Source organism: Aspergillus affinis, assembly GCF_023601865.1.
Source record: "Aspergillus affinis strain CMG 70 chromosome Unknown NODE_8_length_531634_cov_87_933514, whole genome shotgun sequence".
Lineage (NCBI taxonomy): Eukaryota > Fungi > Ascomycota > Eurotiomycetes > Eurotiales > Aspergillaceae > Aspergillus > Aspergillus affinis.
The window spans coordinates 128,495-148,017 of record NW_026515789.1 but is presented as its reverse complement, the minus strand read 5'-3'; the positions used below and the strand labels follow the sequence as shown (position 1 = coordinate 148,017).

The following is a 19,523-nucleotide window of genomic DNA, read 5'->3' as shown; positions in this document are numbered from 1 at the left end:
TAGACATGGGATGTTGCTGCTCTGACTTTTTAAGCAAAACATCCTGTCTTTCTGGAGAATTAGAGGGTAGTAAGTCTACAGTCTTCTAACTCGCTCGTAGGCACATAAGTAGACCATGCCATCTTAGAGACGATTATATCGCAAAGAGAAAACATCAATAGTTTTTTTCTGAAAAAAATAAATAAAAATAAATAAAACTCACTTCGCTCTGTCTTATAGCGACGTTTTAGCTCTCGGTGGAGATGTCTTTTATAGATCTCGGCGCTCGGGATAAAACATCCCTTCCACAGAGTGCGAGACCACATACAGCCACTTTTGCCAAGTGATGACGGAGACCCCTCTGCAAATATTAGATTATGGTATATCGATGTCAGTATAAAATATGGACTAAACTTTGTGGGTGTGTTGTCGCGTTGACTTAGAAGCGTTCGGTTCAACCTGATGACCGACGAACGAGACAAATCAAGCAGGTGGGTAGTATGGTGATGTAGAGCGATCATTAGGCCGACACATTCAACCTATGCTTGATTTAGTTCGAGATGAAAGAGAGTTATCTAAACGTACTCGCCCCATTCATAGTAGGGTCGTGCATGCTGCCAAGATGAACCAGATCAGCACTCCAGGACCAGTCGGCGACGGAGGTGGATTCAGTGTCTGACTACGTAGTATTGGAAGCCAATTTGGTGTGACGATTCATATGGCGATCAATAGTTTGAGCCCTCCGACCGATGATCAATTCCAGCTTATTTATCGCCGGGGGGATACCACACATCGGCATGCCGAACGGCTTGGCTGTCCTACACATGACGTAGAGGCTTACCTATAAACGTCGGAAGTATTGCTGGCAATTTTAACAGCGGTCAGATTTCCCCTTCCTTCTTTCTCGAACGAGTATTAGCTGTCGCATTAATGTTTGCTTTCCAACCCTGTAGGGTCCGATCAACTTGTTTCCAGCGGCTGCGGCAGTCGGCACAATTTCCCTCGCGAGTAAGGGGCAGCAGGTCAGGGTCAGGGCTCATGTCCTTCCTTTTAAGAATAACGCCTACCCCGTGGCTTTACCAGGGCAATGTACAGAGTACGTCGTCACAACAGCCTTCGAACATGACTCAAATGATGAACCACCCAGCGGTTCGTTCAGGCATATTCAGGACAAGCTCTCACCGACAACGCCATCTGCGTGATGGGGTACAGATAATACATAGATCGACCGCATGTGATATAAGATTATGACTTCAGCGCTCCGCCCAATATTCCCAATCTTAAAAGTGATCGGCCTGGATCTACTCTGTAGAGAGATACAGCATGAACTAGCATGCTGCAGTACCACCCCTAGACAATAATCCCACCGTCAGGCCCTTATCCCTGGCTCGGCATTGGATGCTGACTGCCCAGGTTGAAGGACTTCCGCGGACAGAGTCTCCACGATAACAGCAGACGCGATGACTCGCCCATTCCTGGAGCTAAAGGAATGTCTGTCGATCCGCGATAAGCAGGCTCCCTTGCTGATTGGCCACCCTGGGGCGCTTGGCGATCATTGTCGAGATCTTGGCGGTTAAAGTTGAGTATATCGTCGTCTATTATCTCATCACGGAGATTGGCACCTCATATAATTAATATCCTTTTCTTCCTGGCTCACCCCTGCGTTCGTCTCTTCTGTCGTCTATTGTCACTGCTAACTTACTCCAAGAACCATGAACGCCTACACTCCCGCGGAAGTGGCCGAGCTGGTCTCCCGCGCAGGAGCCACCAAAGGTAATATGCGCCTCGATAAAGTGTTTTTCAGTGCCTTCTCAGCCGGATGTCTACTGGCTTTCGCATGCGGCACAGTGTTGAGCACCAACACTGCCTCGTGGTACCAGGAGAATGCCCCGGGACTTATCCGGACCATCGGGGCACTAGTCTTCCCGTACGGGCTCGTCATAATCGTCTTGACAGGAGCGGATCTATGCACGGGATCGTTCATGGTTCGCTTCACAGCCCAATTCATGTCGTGATCATCGCTAATCGGCTACAGTATACCACCGTAGCCGCTCTACAACGCCGACTCTCCTGGCCTAAAATGCTTCTACATTGGTTCGTCACTTTCTGGGGAAACCTCGCTGGTTCGTTATTTGTCGTGGCCATCATCTTCGGCTGTATGTATCTTGCCCTCTGTATCAATCCTAACTTACTCCATCGCATACTGACACCATCCTAAACGCAGACGGAAACGTCTTCTCCGCCGAGCCCTATAAATCCCAAGTCATCACCATGGCCAACAAAAAGCAACTCACCCCAGATTTCCACATGATCTTCCTCCGCGGCATCGGCTGCAACTGGCTGGTCTGTCTAGGCTGTTTCCTCGGCCTCCAGGGACGAGAACTATCATCGAAGATTATCGGAATCTGGCTGCCCATTTTCGCCTTCGTGTCGTTGGGATTCGATCACGTTGTCGCAAACATGACATTCATCCCGATGGCAATCTGGCTGAAAGCTCCCGAGTTGAATGTGGGACTTTATATCTGGAAAGGGATAATTCCGACCTTATTAGGGAACATTATCGGTGGTGGCTTATTTGTTGGTGAGTAATCTACTTTCCGTCTCGTCTTGGATGGATGATAGATATGCTAATGCGAGAGTCAGCGACGTATTGCTGGTATATGTACCTGCTCAACGACCAGGCTATCACTCTCACTGGGCTTCGGAGGGGACAGGATAAGTCTGAAGCGAGCAGCTACGCTCCAAGAGGGAAAGAAGATCTAGAGGCCTCTGGAGCGAGTAGTAGTGGGGAGGTCCGGTAGCTGAATGTTTCTGAAGATTAGTAGATCATGCAAGCCGACTTTTGTTTATATTCCAATATTCCAAACACCTTGATAGTTGTTGGAACGATATTATCAACCAGACCAGAGAGGTGGAGTATCTTGACCTAATCCACATACCGCACCGCACCTTGCTTGACCTAGACCTGGCTTACCATTCCAAATGGCATACCAAGGGATCAGGAATGCATAGGTGTAAACAAGTGGAACTATAAATAGCTAGGCAGATTGTAGTTTAGAATGACACTTCACTTTTACCCACCGAGCATATACCTATATTCAGTTGAATCGATAGGATATCTGCTTAGGGTAATGACCAAGTCAACCGACACTGATCAGTAGACGTACAGATCAGGATATACGCAACTGCGAAGCTCGAAACTGAGTCAACAGCCCTAAGAAGCTGTTTTCCATGATCGCCTAGCTATTGCCCTATATCAGTTGAAGGAGAAGATTGTGACAATTCGAAGCTCGAACGGACATTCAACAGCCTCAAAACTATTGAACAACTATCGCCTAGAAGTGCACTATCTTGCTAATCATCATTTATAGAGCCCGAAGGTCTATAAATACGTCCAAAAAACACCAAAAACCTCAATCCTTGACAACTGTTGCTTACTTTTTCTTATTTTTCTCTTGTTTTTTTACGTTTTATCTGTTTCCCCCCTCTCTCCCCCTGTCTTCCCTATTTTTAGCACTTTCTCTTCCTTACTTACCTCTATACTGTCCCTTTTTCCTTTCTATCTATCCCTTATACCTTGTTACATTCCTGTATACTAGTATTATCATGTCTGAACCGCCGCAGTCCTCATCAAGCGGAGATGAAGATTAGAAAATCGATTTGAATACAGCCACAAAACAGGACTTCAATATCTATGCGATAAATATACAATTCACAAATACCATTCTTGATCATAACCTGTGGATGACATTCCGAGAACAATTCGAAGGCTGGAAACCTGAACATTTTAAATAATTTAGCTCTCACACAAGAGTAAACCTCTAAAATAACTTGTTTTAGCGAAAAGTATTCGTCCGCCGCTATAACACAAGAAATTCCCTTTATGATATACTCTCCGAAATTGTTCAGCAAGATAAGTTCCATAAATAGACTGATAAAGAGCTTAAAGTTACTCTAGAAGAACTTGACTCACTAATGATTACTGCTATGCTCCGAAAACGTTTGAATCCAACACGCGATAGCTTAAGAGAACATACACAAGCTGTAAAAGGTTATTCAAACTCTTCAGCTCCTCTCAAAAGCAATCTTCAAGTGAAAAAGGACCATTCAGACCCTTCAGTCTCTTCAGAAGACTGTTTCGCTACTCCCAAAGCCAATCTCTCTACCCCGGGAATCGACTACGTTCCTGAAACTGATTATCTGGCTTTCGAAACCAATCACCTTGCCCAAGAGAACAATTACCTACTCGCTATGAGGCCCAAGAACGATCTCTCCAAGGAAATTGCCTCAGTCACAAAGATCTACACGGAAGACCAGAAATATAGCGGTACGGATAACAGCAGCCTTAACTTTAAACTCAATATCTTTTATGACATTTGCTCTAGAGCTGGCCTACCACTACATAGCTACAAAGCTGCATTGCCAACAATGCTCAAGGGAGTTGCTGAAGACTACTATTACAGCAGTAAATTATCATTAAAAACATTTCAAGAAGTATGCCATCACTTACGCCAGTTCTTTGAAGGACCTGAATTCTACCGGCAGAACTTGACCAAGTGAAACGCTATCTTACTGCAGAAGGTCATGAATGATAACTCTGAAAGATCAATTTTAATTTACTAAAGCTTTCAGCTTTTACTTAGTAACCTCCTAAAATAACGCTACGGCCTCCATTCTGAACTCCGAAGCAACATGAATCTGATTAACAAGCTTATTACAGCTTGCTAGAGAGTACCAGCCTGCCGCATAACCGTTGCTAATCTATCTAAAGATCTAGCAGTATTAATCAACAAACTGCAATCCTCAATCAGCACTTGAGAGAAGGAGAACTCATAAAGATACAGAATTTCTCATACAGATACCCGAGAAGAAGTCTTCTATACTGATAGAAAGTACTATAACTAGAACAAGAACTATAACTAAGGCAAAAGAGACCCAGCGGGCAAGTGTTATGTCTGCCAAAAATTAACCTGCCGCTCCTGGAGACACACTGAGGAAGAACAAAGGCAATCCAAAGAGAAATATCGACAGCGTTTTAACAATGACAAAGGAATGAATGGCGACTTCAGCAGGCGATACAGGCAGTATATGATATATTGTGAAGGAAATACCAATGAAGAGGAAGCAGAGGCTTTTAAAGCATTCGTAACTGATACTCGAACTTTTGATCCCGGAACCGAAACAGACCTTAATGAAGAAGAATACGACCTTATTGATACATTTATTACTTCATTCGGCTCAATTACTACTGAATAAGCAATGATTACAACTTCTGAACTTGCCAATCGATCCTTTACCCATTGTATTAACGATCAAAAGTTCTCGAATCCGATAGTTAATACCGACCCATTCAGCTATAACGCCACTACCATTTCCGCGAGCGATACCCGGTACAACTCTAAGATCTTTATGGGAATAATGATTGATACTGGTGCCTCCAGCAAATCTACAGCTGGATATGGTCAATTTCAGGTACTTCAAAACACAGAAAACATCACATTAGATACCTCTACGGCTGGCCAGGTAAATGTCCAATTTGGCATTAGAATAACCTTATCAATTGGTTCCGCAAAAGTTTCAACTCCAATTGATAACATCTAATTCTATATTGTTAACGCTGATACCTCATTTCTGCTATACCTAGCAGATATGGACAATCTCGGAATATACTATAACAACCTCAAGAATGTTATCGTGATCCCGAAGCCTGTAACGCCCTTCAACTCCGCTACTAAATCATTTGTTGAGATCTCTGTTATTCGCCGACTCGGCCACTCATTTTTGCTATAGAATTCTGTTCTGTTTTTATACCTTACCTCTTCATTTGATATAAATCCTTGTTTCCTGACAGACGTTAAATTACGGAAATTATATCGCCGTTTCGGACATCTATCTGTTGATAGACTTCAGACGCTTTTAAGAAGTGCTAGTTATGAGCCAAATACAGCCGCATTAGAATATCTTACTAAGTACTGTCACTACTGTCAGAAGTTTGGCAAATCCCCTGGTCAATTCCGATTTAACCTCAAGGACGAGACACATTTTAATTTCAACATTATTGTTGATATTATGTATATTGACAATATGCCTCTCTTTTATGTTGTTAACGAAGTAACCCGTTTCTAATCCAGCCGATAGTTAAAAGACATCAGTGCCAAATACACCTGGGATATACTGCAAATGTACTGAATTGATATCTATTTAGGCTTTCCAGACTTAATTACACACGACGCCGGAAAGAACTTTGTAAGCAAGGAATTCAAGACCTATACAAAAACTATAAATATCAGCACAAGAAGCATCCCTATTGAAGTATACAATTCGATAAATATAATTGAAAGATATTATGGCCTACTGCGCCGAGCCTACCAGATTATCACTACTGAAATCTCTAATATCGACAAAGAGATCGCCTTTCAAATGGCTTTTAAAGCTATAAACGATTCAGCGGGGCCTGGAGGTTTAGTCCCTACCCTACTGGTATTTGGCGCATATCCTCGTATGGTTGATTCAGATGCATTTTCGTTATCAACTTCCCAGCGGACTGCAGCTATCAGAAAAGCTATAACAAAAATCAAGAAGCTTAAAGTAGAGCGCTAACTGGCTGATACATTAAATATAAAAAATGACTTACGCATTACTGCTATATACGATCTGCTACCAAGCTCTCCTGTCCTTGTCTGGCGAGAAGGGAACGGAGGAAAAACAGGCAGCTAAACTGATCTATTTACCCTTTTAACAACCGAAGGGGAGACCTGTACAGTCAAGTTATCTAATGGTCCAACAGCATTTCAATTAACAGTAATTAAGCTATACTATACTGAAGATCCAGAACTGCACTTGAAAGCTCCAGAACCGGACCAGATCAACCAAACTGAACCTGAAATTGACAAAGAACAACTCTCGAAAGCCTCAGAACCTACCTTTAGACGCTCCGGACGAACCCGATTGCCCAATTCAGGTTATAAGCCTGCCTTGATGCCCCTGCAACCTGTACAATTATAAAAACGAGGCTTAGGCCGTTTACGAAAGCACCCTTTGCCTATAAATGTCTTCTTGCAAACTGAAAGAAATCCCGGTATCTAACAATATTACGATTCAAGGCAAAAGGAAGTCAATGGTTTACTCGAACAAAGAATATTTGAGTTCCTTAAAATTGAAGATATCTTACCAGGGGTCAGACTCTTCAGTTCACGATTTGTTGATAAAATTAAGAATAAAGGAATAGAAAGAGCATTCGAAAAATCACGACTGGTTATACAAGCCTATAATGACCAGGGAAAGGATCTAATCCTTACACAATCTCCTACAATCCAGCGAGTCAGCTAACGCCTTATTCTCTGCATTGCTGCAAGTATAACAGATTCCCAGCTATATCTTCGCGATATTTCGCAAGCGTACGTACAATCAACAACCAAACTTAACCGAGAACTTTACGCGCGCCCACCGAAGGAACTTATTGATCAACTTGGGCTCACCAGCAATACTGTCATGAAGGTTATCAAACCTCTCTATAAGATCTTTGAAGCAGAGAATCATTGGTTCAGAATCTATTACTCCCATTACCTGGAATACCTCCGGATGAGCCAATCAACATTCGACCCATGCCTACTCTATACCATGGATAGCCCTAATTCAAGAGAATCTACTGGTTTCGGCATCGTTGGACTTCAGACTGATGATACCCTCATTCTTGCAGATGCCACGTTCGCTGAATCTGAAGAGATTGAGTTACAGAAGGCTCAATTTCTGGCTAAAGACCGCGAGAAGTTAACCATTGAAAAGCTCTTGAAGTTCAATGGCAGCATGGTCAAGCTAGAACCTGATGGGATTACTCTTACCTAGGAGACCTAATGCATCAAACTGTCACTTATTGGCAAGACAACCACTCAGGCACCAAGTACCCTGAAAGATCGATATATTGCAGAACACGCACGAGGTACCTATATTGTTTCTGTCTGCCAGCCAGAAGTTTCATTCGACTTATCATTTGCTGCCCAAGTAATTAACCCAAGCAAGGAAAATACCGAATCCCTTAATAAGCGACTTTATTGGCAGCTAGAGAATGCCGCAAGAGGCCTGAAATATGTCAAACTGGATTTGGAATCTTTTTAACTGCTAGTTTTTACAGATGCGTCATTTGCCAATAACAAGAACCTTTCTTCTCAAATTAGTTATGTTATCGTACTAGCCGACAAGAGAAATGCCAGCAACACTATTGCTGCAAATGCCAACATCGTTTATTGGAGTTCTATTAAATGCAAGCGTGTTACCCGCAGTGTTCTAGCATTAGAGCTTTACGCCATGGCTTACGGTTCAGATATTGCATTCGCAATTAAATTAACTTTAGATTAAATACTGCAAGCTAATATCCCAATCGTACTCTGCACTGACTCGAAGTCATTATACGATTGCCTCGTACGGCTCGGATTTACGCAAGAGAAACGATTGATGATTGACATTTTGTGCCTTTGACAAGCCTATGAATGCCGCCAAATCACAGATATTAAGTAGATCGATGGAAATTCTAATCCTGCCGATGTAATAACAAAAAGCAAGCTCTGCAACGCCTTAAAACAACTTATAGATACGAACTGTATCGACTTACAAGCTATCGGTTGGGTTGAACGCTCGAATTGAGCAAATACCTGAGTATCGGAGAATGGGATAAAAATCCTGGATTCTGGAACTACACGTTTTGTTTTCGATATCTTGACCTTCATGTTCTCACCACTTCTAAAGTAGGTCCAGTGTTGGAACGATATTATCAACCAGACCAGAGAGGTAAAGTATCTTGATCTAATCCACATACCGCACCGCACCTTGCTTGATCTAGACCTGGCTTACCATTCCAAATGGCATACCAAGGGATCAGGAATGCATAGGTGTAAACAAGTGGAACTATAAATAGCTAGGCAGATTGTAGTTTAGAATGACACTTTACTTTTACCCACCGAGCATATACCTACATTCAGTTGAATCGATAGGATATCTGCTTAGGGCAATGACCAAGTCAACCGACAGGCAGATTCAAGAGCAAACCCAGAGATTAGAAGTGAGATGGCAGAAAAAGTCTAGACAATGAAGGTAGAGAGGAACCGCAAAAATATGGTACTTGAATTATTCTTCACAAACGGACTTTTTCGTGAGGCGAACAAAGTAGCGAAAAGTACCATTTTGCAATTCCAGCAACTGCATGGCGAGTCTTTTGCTCTAAAGCTAGTCGCCACTAATGCCTTTTGCTTGCTAGGCCTTCGGGGTATCACGTTCATATGGCTTAAAGCAAAGGAGGAAAGCGCGATGAACTCACGTCGAACTTTGTCAAGCTCTGGATGATCTTCGTTGGTCTATTCATCCCTTTGACTTCATATATGTCCTTGTCTTTACGGCTGAAATACATACTTCCATGCCTAATGAGATATTCTAATATAGATATCGTAGCTGGTAATTTCTTACATTAAGGCAGCAAGTTTCTCCGTGTGTCTGATTGCAATACTTTGAATCAAGGCATTGAGGGTCACTGAGCCAGTGAACAGAGGTTTGTGGAGTGTGGATAGCATATATCGTGTGACTAGCATTGGCTGGGAGTGCTGCTTACAATAAGAGTAGAAGGCCCCAAGAGTATTGTTATATGAAGAGGTACCATGCTCGGAAATGAGTTGATATATTAACGATATGACAGCCTTCACGTCTACCTCGAATGTTCCTCGGGCGGGTGTGACTGGACTTCCAAAAGAAAAGATTTTTCAAGCGAGTTTGATAAGATCTATAAATAAATATCAATCCTCGTAAGCACTGACTATGAAGAAGGAACTGATAAAGTCAAACAATAGTCACCACCTGTGCGTTGGAAAGATATGAAGGTTATTACTACTGCCATTGAAGACCTCTTCATTGCAAAAGTCCCCTTTGGAATATAAATAGATTATGTCTGAATGGTTAAGAGAACCGTGAAAGACCGCTTTTGGAAAGTTTGTTTCACATTGCAGATAGGCGCTGATGGGATATTTGATATCATTCTAGAAAGGATAGGGGAAGCTCTTTGCGGAAAGTTCCCTGTAAATAGAAATTCTCTGAAAAATGTGATGCTTGCTGGAAACATAATCAAATGAGTATTCGGGTTGTGAGCTGCTCGCGGGGATATGAAATTGCACCTCCGCGGTTATTATTTGGCCATTTGGTTGTGAAAAATGTAATCGGTGATCTGGGGGTGTTCTGACAAATGCACTTGCCACAACCTGGTGGTTTCATGATAGGATAAACATGTTGGTGCCCTAGCAATTGTAAGTGAAAGAAAAAAGTACAAAGTAGCGGCAGAAGAATAGAACGAGAAAAGAGTGAAGAGAGAACCAGTTAAAAAACAGGTTAGCCCATATGTTTGGCATTTTGCGCCATCGTGGTAGATTAGAACGGCCGGAGTGCATCCGTCAATCGGGAGGGCTGCTGTGCTGTGATTCCTGTTATCGGAAATCGGAGACATAGTTGCGTCGTGTCGGTCAAAAGGATATCTTCATCACGCCCTGTAATTCAAATTTGAACAGCCATATGACATGGTATCTGATCCCTCGAAAAAAATCTCTCACATCGTTCGTAGCGATAATCTGCTTCGAGCTCGGATGTCCGACTGCGGGCCGAGCCAGGAATTACTGCGGTTAGAGATAATGATTAGACGTTAAGAGACGCCCTTTAGACTGTTGCAATTGTTCAACGGCCAGACCTAGACCACATCTGACAACCCGAGCGCCAACGAGCCATGTATATCGAGTCCTCCATCGGAGCTTGCCGGGCTCAACTCGGGCCATTTTCCTAAAAGAATCAATGGTAGACATTAAAGAAGACAATTCGGTTTGTTGAGAGAGGTGTGATAACAGATGGGCGGTTGGCGACAACTTCTAGTGATGGATTATAGGCGAGATTCGCCGGTCATCGAAGGCCGGGATGAACATGCAGGGGAAGCCTAGGATCCTCGGGGTGGGGCCGAGCGGATCGGTACGCTAGTCCGGGCTGGGCGTGCCATGCAGGCTGCACACTTGACGTTTGTTGATCGACAACCGAATCTATTCATGCTCCGGAGGTGGGTCGCGATGATGAGTGACATGGTAGGAATACCAAACAATATAGCGTCCGGAGCACTGAGGTCCCTCTAGGTATTAAAAATCTTATCGTAGAGTTTATGGCACCATCTGAGCGATCCTGACACCTGCAGACAGAATTCGAGTATGCAGTAAGGAAAAGGCACTTCGAACTAGGACACGTCAGCTATCCAGAAGGATTAGAATGCCAGTGAGACGAGCTCAGCGGCATTCGGGAGTTGTGAGCCGATGGATAAGAGTGCTAGACCAATGAGCTAATCTATGTATAGCACGGACAAAGGCGTCCGCACGTAGATGCGACACCAAATTCCCGAAATGGCATCATGTTCTGACTTGACGGAGGGATTCAAATGTCCGAGACGGCACAATCATATGTGATAACGGCATGAGTTTTCTGTTGAGTCCAGCGCCACCGAAGATGGGGCCAACTTCACGTTTTGGTGATGCACTAAGTTTCGCCGATCGACAATTCAGTGGCAAGATGACAGAATTGGTTGTCATATGGAGGGATTTGTTGTATATATAATTCTTGACGATGTCCGGTAAGTCGGGATCCAGCAGAATTCATATTCCTCATGACATCGAGCATTTAAAAGAGAAATCATCAAGTTTACCATGCCTTTCTTGGATCCTTCCTCGTCGAGCTCTGAGCGGGATAAGAGCACCTCGGGCACAGAATACAGCACTCGGGTGAGTTTCCTGATGACCCACCATCTTGCCACCTCTTCTGTATTGACTGGCTTCAGGATGAATCGAGAGGCGTTGCCGTGGTGGGCATGGCCTGCCGCGCCCCGGGTGGAATCAATGATCCCGACCAGCTTTGGAAGTCCCTGTTAGACAAGCTAGACGCCAGCGGGGAGATTCCTGCCTCTCGATGGGAGTCATACCGCAAAAGAAACCCTCGCTTCGAGAGTGCTCTCGACGGAACTACAAACAGAGGTTACTTCGTCGAGAACATTGAGGACTTTGACTGCCAATTCTTCGGAATCTCCCCCAAGGAGGCAGAGCAAATGGATCCCCAACAGCGGATCTCTCTCGAAGTGGCATGGCAGGCGATCGAAAATGCCGGCATTTCCGCGCAAAAGCTCAATGGCACTGACGCAGGAGTCTTCTGGGGCATCAATACCGATGATTATTCGCGACTCATCCTGGAGGATCTCGCTGATGTTGAGGCGTGGATGGGGCTTGGGACTGGATTCACTGGTGTTCCAAATCGCATTTCATACCACTTGAACATAAACGGGCCAAGTGTCTCGGTTGACGCCGCATGCGCCTCTTCTCTTGTAGCCGTACATAACGGTGTTCAAGCTATCCTCGAGGGGGAGTCGACAGTTGTGATCGCCGGCGGTGTACATGCCATGTGTGGCCCTGCTCTCACTCGGGTGATGGACAAGGCAGGAGTTTTGGCACCCGATGGACGTTGTCGCTCCTTCGACGACAGCGCTTGTGGATACGGGCGTGGAGAGGGCGCAGGGGCGGTTGTCCTGAAGTCTCTCCCCGAGGCCATCAAAGATGGTGACCACATCCTTGCAGTGATCAAGGGAAGCGCCGTCGCACACAATGGTCGATCAAATGGAATTATGGCCCCCGATTCCAAATCTCAGCAACGAGTGGCTTTGAAGGCCCTGCAGGCCGCCGGTGTTGATCCGATGACCATTCAATTCGTCGAAGCCCATGCCACATCGACATCTCTCGGAGACCCAACAGAGATTTCTGCCATCGCGGAGGTGTATGGAAAGCTAAGACCGACCGGTGATCCATGCTACGTGGGCTCGATCAAGCCAAATATTGGTCATTTGGAGGCAGGTGCAGGTGTTATGGGATTCATCAAAGCAGTTTTGGCCCTTCAGCACGGGGTTATACCTCCGCAAACGAACCTACAAACTTTGAACAGTAAGATCGACTGGAAGAATGCCGGCCTGCGTGTCGTGAAAGAGAAGACGAAATGGCCGGCAACTGAGGGAAGGCGACGGGCGGCAGTTTGTTCTTATGGTTACGGGGGAGCTGTCACTCATGCCATTCTGGAGGAAGCTCCCGCATTACCGGAATTGGCCGAACCAGAGATTCCTGTTGTCAGTGAAACTGGTCCACGAGTGTTGCTGGTATCTGCCCTCCAAGAGCAGCGGTTGGCGGCAGCTGCGGGGTCATTGCGAGACTGGCTCGCCCAGCACCCCCAGCCTCCTAGCTTGGACTCTATCTCCAAGACCCTAGCTGCGAGACGTACCCATCATGACATTCGAGCGGCGGCGATAGTTGAAGACACTGCCAACGCCGTGGATGCTTTGGATAACCTGGCCAAGAAGTCAAATGCGGTTTGGACCGTTCAAGGTCGTGTGCTTAAGTCTGCTCCAACAAGAGACATTGTCTGGGTCTTCTCCGGACACGGAGCGCAGTGGCAAAGCATGGGAAAGGAGGTCCTGAAAAACGAGGTTTTCCTGAACGCAATTAAGCCTCTGGATGCCATTGTACGTAATGAGATTGGTTCATCTCCAATTGAATGGCTCCAGTTGGGCGATTTTGCGGCCTCCGATCGTGTTCAGATCTTGACCTACCTCATGCAGATTGGCATTAGTGCAATCTTGCAGAGCCAAGGGATTCTCCCAAATGCTGTGATCGGTCACTCTGTGGGAGAAATAGCAGCTTCCGTTGTCGCAGGTGCACTCTCTCCAGAAGAAGGTACACTTCTCGTCACGCGCAGATCAGTTTTATATCGACAGGTCATCGGCCAAGGCGCGATGGCCCTCGTACGCCGGCCATACGAGGAGGTCTCTCGAGAACTCGAAGGTAACGACAAGGTCACAGTCGCTATTGACTCGTCGCCTTCCTCATGCGTCATTGCGGGCACGAAAGAGGCTGTCAAAGATATCCAGGAGTCTTACAATAAGAAGGAAATCGAGAACTTCAGCGTCAAGACCGACATTGCGTTTCATTCACCAATGCTGGACAAGCTTGCAAACCCCTTATCGGTCGCTCTTCGCGACGTTATCTGGCCCAAACAGCCGTCCATCAAGCTCTATTCCACAACGTTGTCGGATCCACGAAGTCAAAATCCGCGAGGCATCAAGTATTGGATTGACAATATGATTAGTCCGGTTCGATTGACGTCTGCCGTCCAGGCCGCTAAAGAGGATGGCTTTAGAATCTTCCTGGAAGTCTCAAGCCATCCACTTGTCGCGCATTCTATCGAAGAAACGCTCGTGGACAGTGACGCCGGGGAGCATGTGGTGATACCCACCCTTCGCCGCGACCAGCCCGCTGAGAAAAGCATTCTTCGTGCTATAGGCCGTCTACACTGTAGCGGCGTTGAAATCGACTGGGAGGATCAAATGCCCGGTCCCTGGGTGCATGGAGTGCCGACAGCACCTTGGGCGCATCGTCCTTTCTGGCGCAAACCTTCTAGTGCAGCTCTCGCCCTGCACAATGTCCGTGGTCACAACCTACTAGGGCAAAAGGTTGCCGTGGCAGGCAGCGAGACCGTTCTTTACACAACAACACTGAGCAAGGAGGCAAAGCCTTTCCCGGGGAGTCATCCCGTCATGGGAACCGAGATCATACCCGCGGCGGTTCTTCTGAACAGCTTCCTTCAAGCCACCAGCGGCTTTGCATTGCATAACGTCAACCTGATTGCACCTCTAGAGACTGAGTCTCAACGGCTTGTGCAGGTGGTGATTCAAGGCGACGACGTGAAAATCTTGTCGCAGATCGTACAGAAAGAGCAACTGCTTGATAACCCCTGGACGACCCATTCAACCGCGAAGATTGTTCCCCGATCAGAGGTCACGGAAACGGCCGTTGAGGAGTCGATTAAAACACACCGCCCAGGAAAAGAGCTGAGCAAGTCATTCACCATGGACTACTTGACAGGAACCGGAGTCGATGGCATGGGATTTCCCTGGGCCGTGCTGGAACACTGGGGCGACACTCAAGAAATGCTGGTGCGTGTTGAAGTCGACCCAGACAACGAGCGTCTTCAATGGGAAACTTCTTCATGGGCGCCGTTCTTGGATGCAGCAACTTCTATTGCCGCCACCATTTTCCACGATCGGGCCAAACTACGCATGACGGCTGGCCTGGGTGGAATTGAGATATTGAAGGAGCAAGACCCGCCAAGGGTTGGCTGGATTCGCGTTCAGAGAAACGACGGCAGCGACTGTACTTGTAACGTCGATATCTTCAGTGAAGAGGGCGAACACTTCGTACGAATCACCACCATGCGTTTTGCGGAGCTCGAGAGCGGCTCCGATCAGAACGACGGGGTCTCGAAGCTTGTGCACCGAGTGGCCTGGCCGCCGGCAAGACTTACCGAGGAACCTCTCGACATTCAAGAAATTGTGCTAGTCACAAGCGACGAGGATGCTAAAATGATTTACACTAAGGAAGTCCCTCGCCACGTGGGTCTAACTCACGTTTCAACTCCAGATGAGCTGGTCCGGCGTGGAACGGAGGTTCCATACCGCAAAGAGCTAGTTGTTGTCTACGTCCCTGGTCAAGTGTCGTCATCTCAGGAGATCCCCGACTCAGTCGAACGTTTCTTGGCGGAGCTTCTCGCCGTCGCAAAACATTTGATCCAGTCAGGCGTACCGAGCAAGCTCTTCGTTCACACGACGAACGCATTCCAGGGTAAGACGCCAACGGCGCTGGCTCACGGACCGCTCCTCGGACAAAGTCGACTTATTTTCAGCGAGCATCCCGACATTTGGGGCGCTCACATTGATGACGAGTATAGAGCGGTGCCTCTCTCCACTATGAAGTACATCCAAGGTAACGATGTCATTCGGATTCTCGACGGAGTCGCCCGAACGGCAAAGCTCCGGGATCTTCCACTCGACCGCCGCACCCAATCTGTGTCTCGGATGCTGCCTCGTCCCGAGGGAACGTACTTGATCACCGGAGGACTTGGAGATCTTGGACTTGCAACCGCCGAGTTCTTCGCAGATCACGGAGCGCGGCGATTAGTGCTGCTATCCCGGCGTCAACTACCACCTCGCAGACTGTGGGGCAGCCTAACCGGCGCCGATCAAGCGGTCGCTGCGCGGATAAACGAATTGGAGAAACGCGGCCTTTGCGTCTTCGTGCTTTCCATTGACATCGGCTCTAGCAACGCGGCCGAGACACTCATCCAATCACTTGACCAGCTAGGCCTTCCACCGGTTCAGGGCGTTGTCCACGCAGCCGGAGTGCTGGAAGACCAGCTTATCCTTAACACCACCGAGGAAGCATTCCATCGCGTTCTCTCGCCCAAAGTCACCGGGACATTGGCTCTCCACCAAGCATTCCCTCCTGGTACTCTTGACTTTTTCGTCCTCTTCGGTTCTTGTGGTCATCTGGTTGGCTTTCCGGGACAGGGAGCGTATGCGCCCGCTAACGCTTTCCTTGACTCTATTGCTACTCATCGTCGCAACCTTGGAGATAACGCAGTGTCATTCCTGTGGAGTTCTTGGACAGATATGGGTCTAGGTAATGGCAACGATTTGTTGGTTTCTGAAATCGAGAACAAGGGTATCACGGAAATCAGCCGTCAGGAAGCCTTTGAGGCCTGGCTCCATCTTGCCAGATATGACATTGATCACGGCGTGGTGGTACGAGCCCTGCCGATAGAGGAAGGGCAAGGCATTGTCAACCCTCTTCTGACCGACATTGCCGTTTATCGTCGTTCGACAAGTTCTGCCCCCAAGTCTGGAGAGCCTGCTGCTGCGGCCCCTACATCGAGTATACCGTCGTCTGGGCCCGAATTGAAGGCCTACCTAGATGAAAACATTCGCGCGACTGTCGGGGATGTTCTGCACCTTCCTCCATCTGATGTTGACACCACGGTCGCACTTGCAGATATGGGTATGGATTCGGTGATGACTACCGTTTTACGACGACAGCTCCAGAAGGTGTTCAATATCAACGTGCCGCCAACATTGATATGGAATCACCCAACAGTTGGTCACATGGTCGAGTGGTTCGCGCAGAAATTGGCTACCTAGGTTATATTCAACTAGACAAACGACCTGAAGTCGGTGGTTTTCGTTTTGTGATGTTATATAGAAGCTCGAGCAAACAAGTCAGGGTGGTGGAGATGGAGAGTTGAAACGCGACGGGAAAACGACGGTCGCTTGGCACATTCCACGGTCACGTGCTTAGTGCCTTACGCACCGTGTGGTTGCTTCCATTTCACCTTGTTGATAGATGTCCTTCTTGTATGCGGCCTTTGGTTTTCAATTATACGTTAGATACTGCGTTTGAAAAAATGTTTCGTTTTCAATTCTTTTGATTGTGGCATTGACTTTGCTAGTTCTTTGGAATGTCTAAGAGTGACTTGCCAACTCGGCTATATATACTGTAAAACACTAACAACCCCCCCTCGCCATGCTTCATTCTTACACAGCTGCAGCACCTGTTGATGAGAATGAAAACAAATCTAGACGTATCTCTCAAGTGAATTGTAAGTAAGATGCCTCCAACAAGCGCGCTGATATGAACGAGCCAAACTCTACTAATAGGCAATGGCGAGTTTCAAGGGGTCTGCATAGGCGAATCAACAGGAAGCCCGCGCAAACTAGGAGAGATAGTAGATAGCTATCGAAACTAACAAATACACCATTAATCGTACGTAACACAAAATAGAGGTATTAACTATCATGATAGAGTGATTGGCCCCCAACAAGTGAGTGTTATTACCTCCACACTGGGAGCCAAAATGACCTCAATAGCCGACGCTAGGTAACTGTAGTTGTTGAGGTTCGATAAGGGGGTTGATATCGCAGTACTATTCTGCAGCTATCTTGCATGAAGTGTAAAAAGCCTAGTGCGTGACACACTTTTGAATCCGGGGTTATCTAGTACTCCGTACGGAGGAGCAACCCGGGAGGAGCTCCTCCTGCAGATCAGACCCCGGTGGTTTACCAGAGTGAGACGCCATGTGCTCCTATCATCTGAGCACGATTAGACTATGATAGTGATATTAAACGGGAGCTCTCAATATGGACAGGAGCTCTGAATATTGACGGGGCTCTCGATATCGGCAATAGTAGTGTTATCGTGTTCGGGTGACCAGCAAAGCCCGACACTCCGCGGCGGAGCTCACTCTATATTATACCACATTAAGGAGTATAATCGTTAACTAGTAGGTACCAAGGCGAGATTTTCTACCGAAATGTCTTTATTAATTTCGACCTTCGGTAAAAATGACATACAACGAGATCCGAGGTCGTCTAGCCCTAGTCACGGGCGCATCAGGAGGGTAACGCCAGCCCCAGATTCGGAGTCTTGGTTGAGGGCCAATTTGCAAGGATTGAGATTTCAGCTGACACAGGTTTGCTCTTAGGATTGGAGTGGCATGCTGTCGCCAGCTAGCTCAGCGTGGGGTAAATCTCGCACTGAGCTATGCGACAAATCTGGGGTCGATCCATGAGCTTGTGGCAGAACTTCAGTCAACACACGCCGAGAACCAGCTACGCATATCGATTCATAAGGTGGATGTTGGGTCTGCCGATCAAATCACGGCCATGTTTCAGGAGATCGATAAGGAACACGGCCAAAGACCAGACATTCTGATCTCAAATGCAGGATATGGTAAACGGATAACTAACGTGTGGGACATTAAGCTCGAGGATTTCGATTACATGCTTAATGTCAATCTGCGTGCTTCATTTATCCTGGTTAAGGGCGTGGTAGAGCACATGAAAGCTCAGCAATGGGGTCGTATTGTGTTCATGTCGTCTATCGCTGCGTCGGGAGGTGGAATCAATGGATGTCGTTAGTTAATCCCCTGCCTATTCAACCGATGTAAGGCTTTGACTGACGATATTTTCGGCAGACTACGCGGCTTCCAAGGGCGGACTGAGTGGTATGATGAAGAATCTATCGAGCCGTTTGGCCCAATATAACATCAGCGTCAATGACGTTGCTCCTGCCATGATCGGCGATACAGGGATGGTTCCAAATACAGCGGCAATCGCAGACACGGTGGCAACTATCCCTTTAGGCAGATTAGGAACGCCAGAGGAGACGGCAAACGTGGTCACTATGCTAGTGACTACCGGATATATGACAGGCCAGAGCTTGTTGCTAGCCGGTGGTCTCAAATAGAAATAGATTTATCATGTAATTGACGCCCAGAAAGTTATGAATGGAATTTATAGGTAACTAAAAGACTCAAATATGTATCTATGTCCTGCTGGCCGTTCAATTAAAAGTAAGCGTCTGATGTTTTCACATGGACATCTTAAGGCAATAGCTGACAGTTAAGCTATCACCATCTTCAATTCCATGCAATACCTATCCAGCATTCCAAACAAGCACAAGCCTGTGTGCCGATTTCATCACGATCGCTGAGAGCTAGCGCCATCAGTAAATAGTCTCAGTATATGCCATAATGAAATCTCTTTCTAGAGGACTTGAAGTCAAGGTTCAAAAATTTTCCTTAAGATGTATAAACCATGGTACCCTGTAGAAGACAGGTTA

The 19,523-nt window shown here is 46.6% G+C and overlaps 4 protein-coding genes across 4 annotated transcripts; all 4 read left to right on the top strand.

The window, feature by feature from the left end:
* Nucleotides 1–1,691: 1,691 nt before the first annotated feature.
* On the top strand, nt 1,692–2,780 carry KD926_011032 (formate/nitrite transporter family protein; the record flags this gene model as incomplete). Its single annotated transcript, XM_053096009.1, has 4 exons — nt 1,692–1,964; nt 2,015–2,135; nt 2,204–2,560; nt 2,623–2,780. 4 exons carry the CDS (start codon nt 1,692–1,694, stop codon nt 2,778–2,780), a joined length of 909 nt encoding a protein of 302 aa, XP_052959840.1.
* A 4,690-nt stretch (nt 2,781–7,470) lies between these two features.
* On the top strand, nt 7,471–7,824 carry KD926_011031 (Ribonuclease H-like domain; the record flags this gene model as incomplete). The annotated part of the gene is made up of 1 exon (XM_053096008.1): nt 7,471–7,824. The coding sequence occupies one exon, from the start codon at nt 7,471–7,473 to the stop codon at nt 7,822–7,824; it is 354 nt and encodes a 117-aa protein (XP_052959839.1).
* Nucleotides 7,825–11,687: 3,863 nt separating this feature from the next.
* On the top strand, nt 11,688–17,044 carry KD926_011030 (type I polyketide synthase; the record flags this gene model as incomplete). Its single annotated transcript, XM_053096007.1, has 2 exons — nt 11,688–11,762; nt 11,819–17,044. 2 exons carry the CDS (start codon nt 11,688–11,690, stop codon nt 17,042–17,044), a joined length of 5,301 nt encoding a protein of 1,766 aa, XP_052959838.1.
* A 382-nt stretch (nt 17,045–17,426) lies between these two features.
* Nucleotides 17,427–19,148, top strand: KD926_011029 (SDR family NAD(P)-dependent oxidoreductase; the record flags this gene model as incomplete). The annotated part of the gene is made up of 3 exons (XM_053096006.1): nt 17,427–17,506; nt 18,385–18,815; nt 18,877–19,148. 3 exons carry the CDS (start codon nt 17,427–17,429, stop codon nt 19,146–19,148), a joined length of 783 nt encoding a protein of 260 aa, XP_052959837.1.
* Nucleotides 19,149–19,523: the final 375 nt, after the last annotated feature.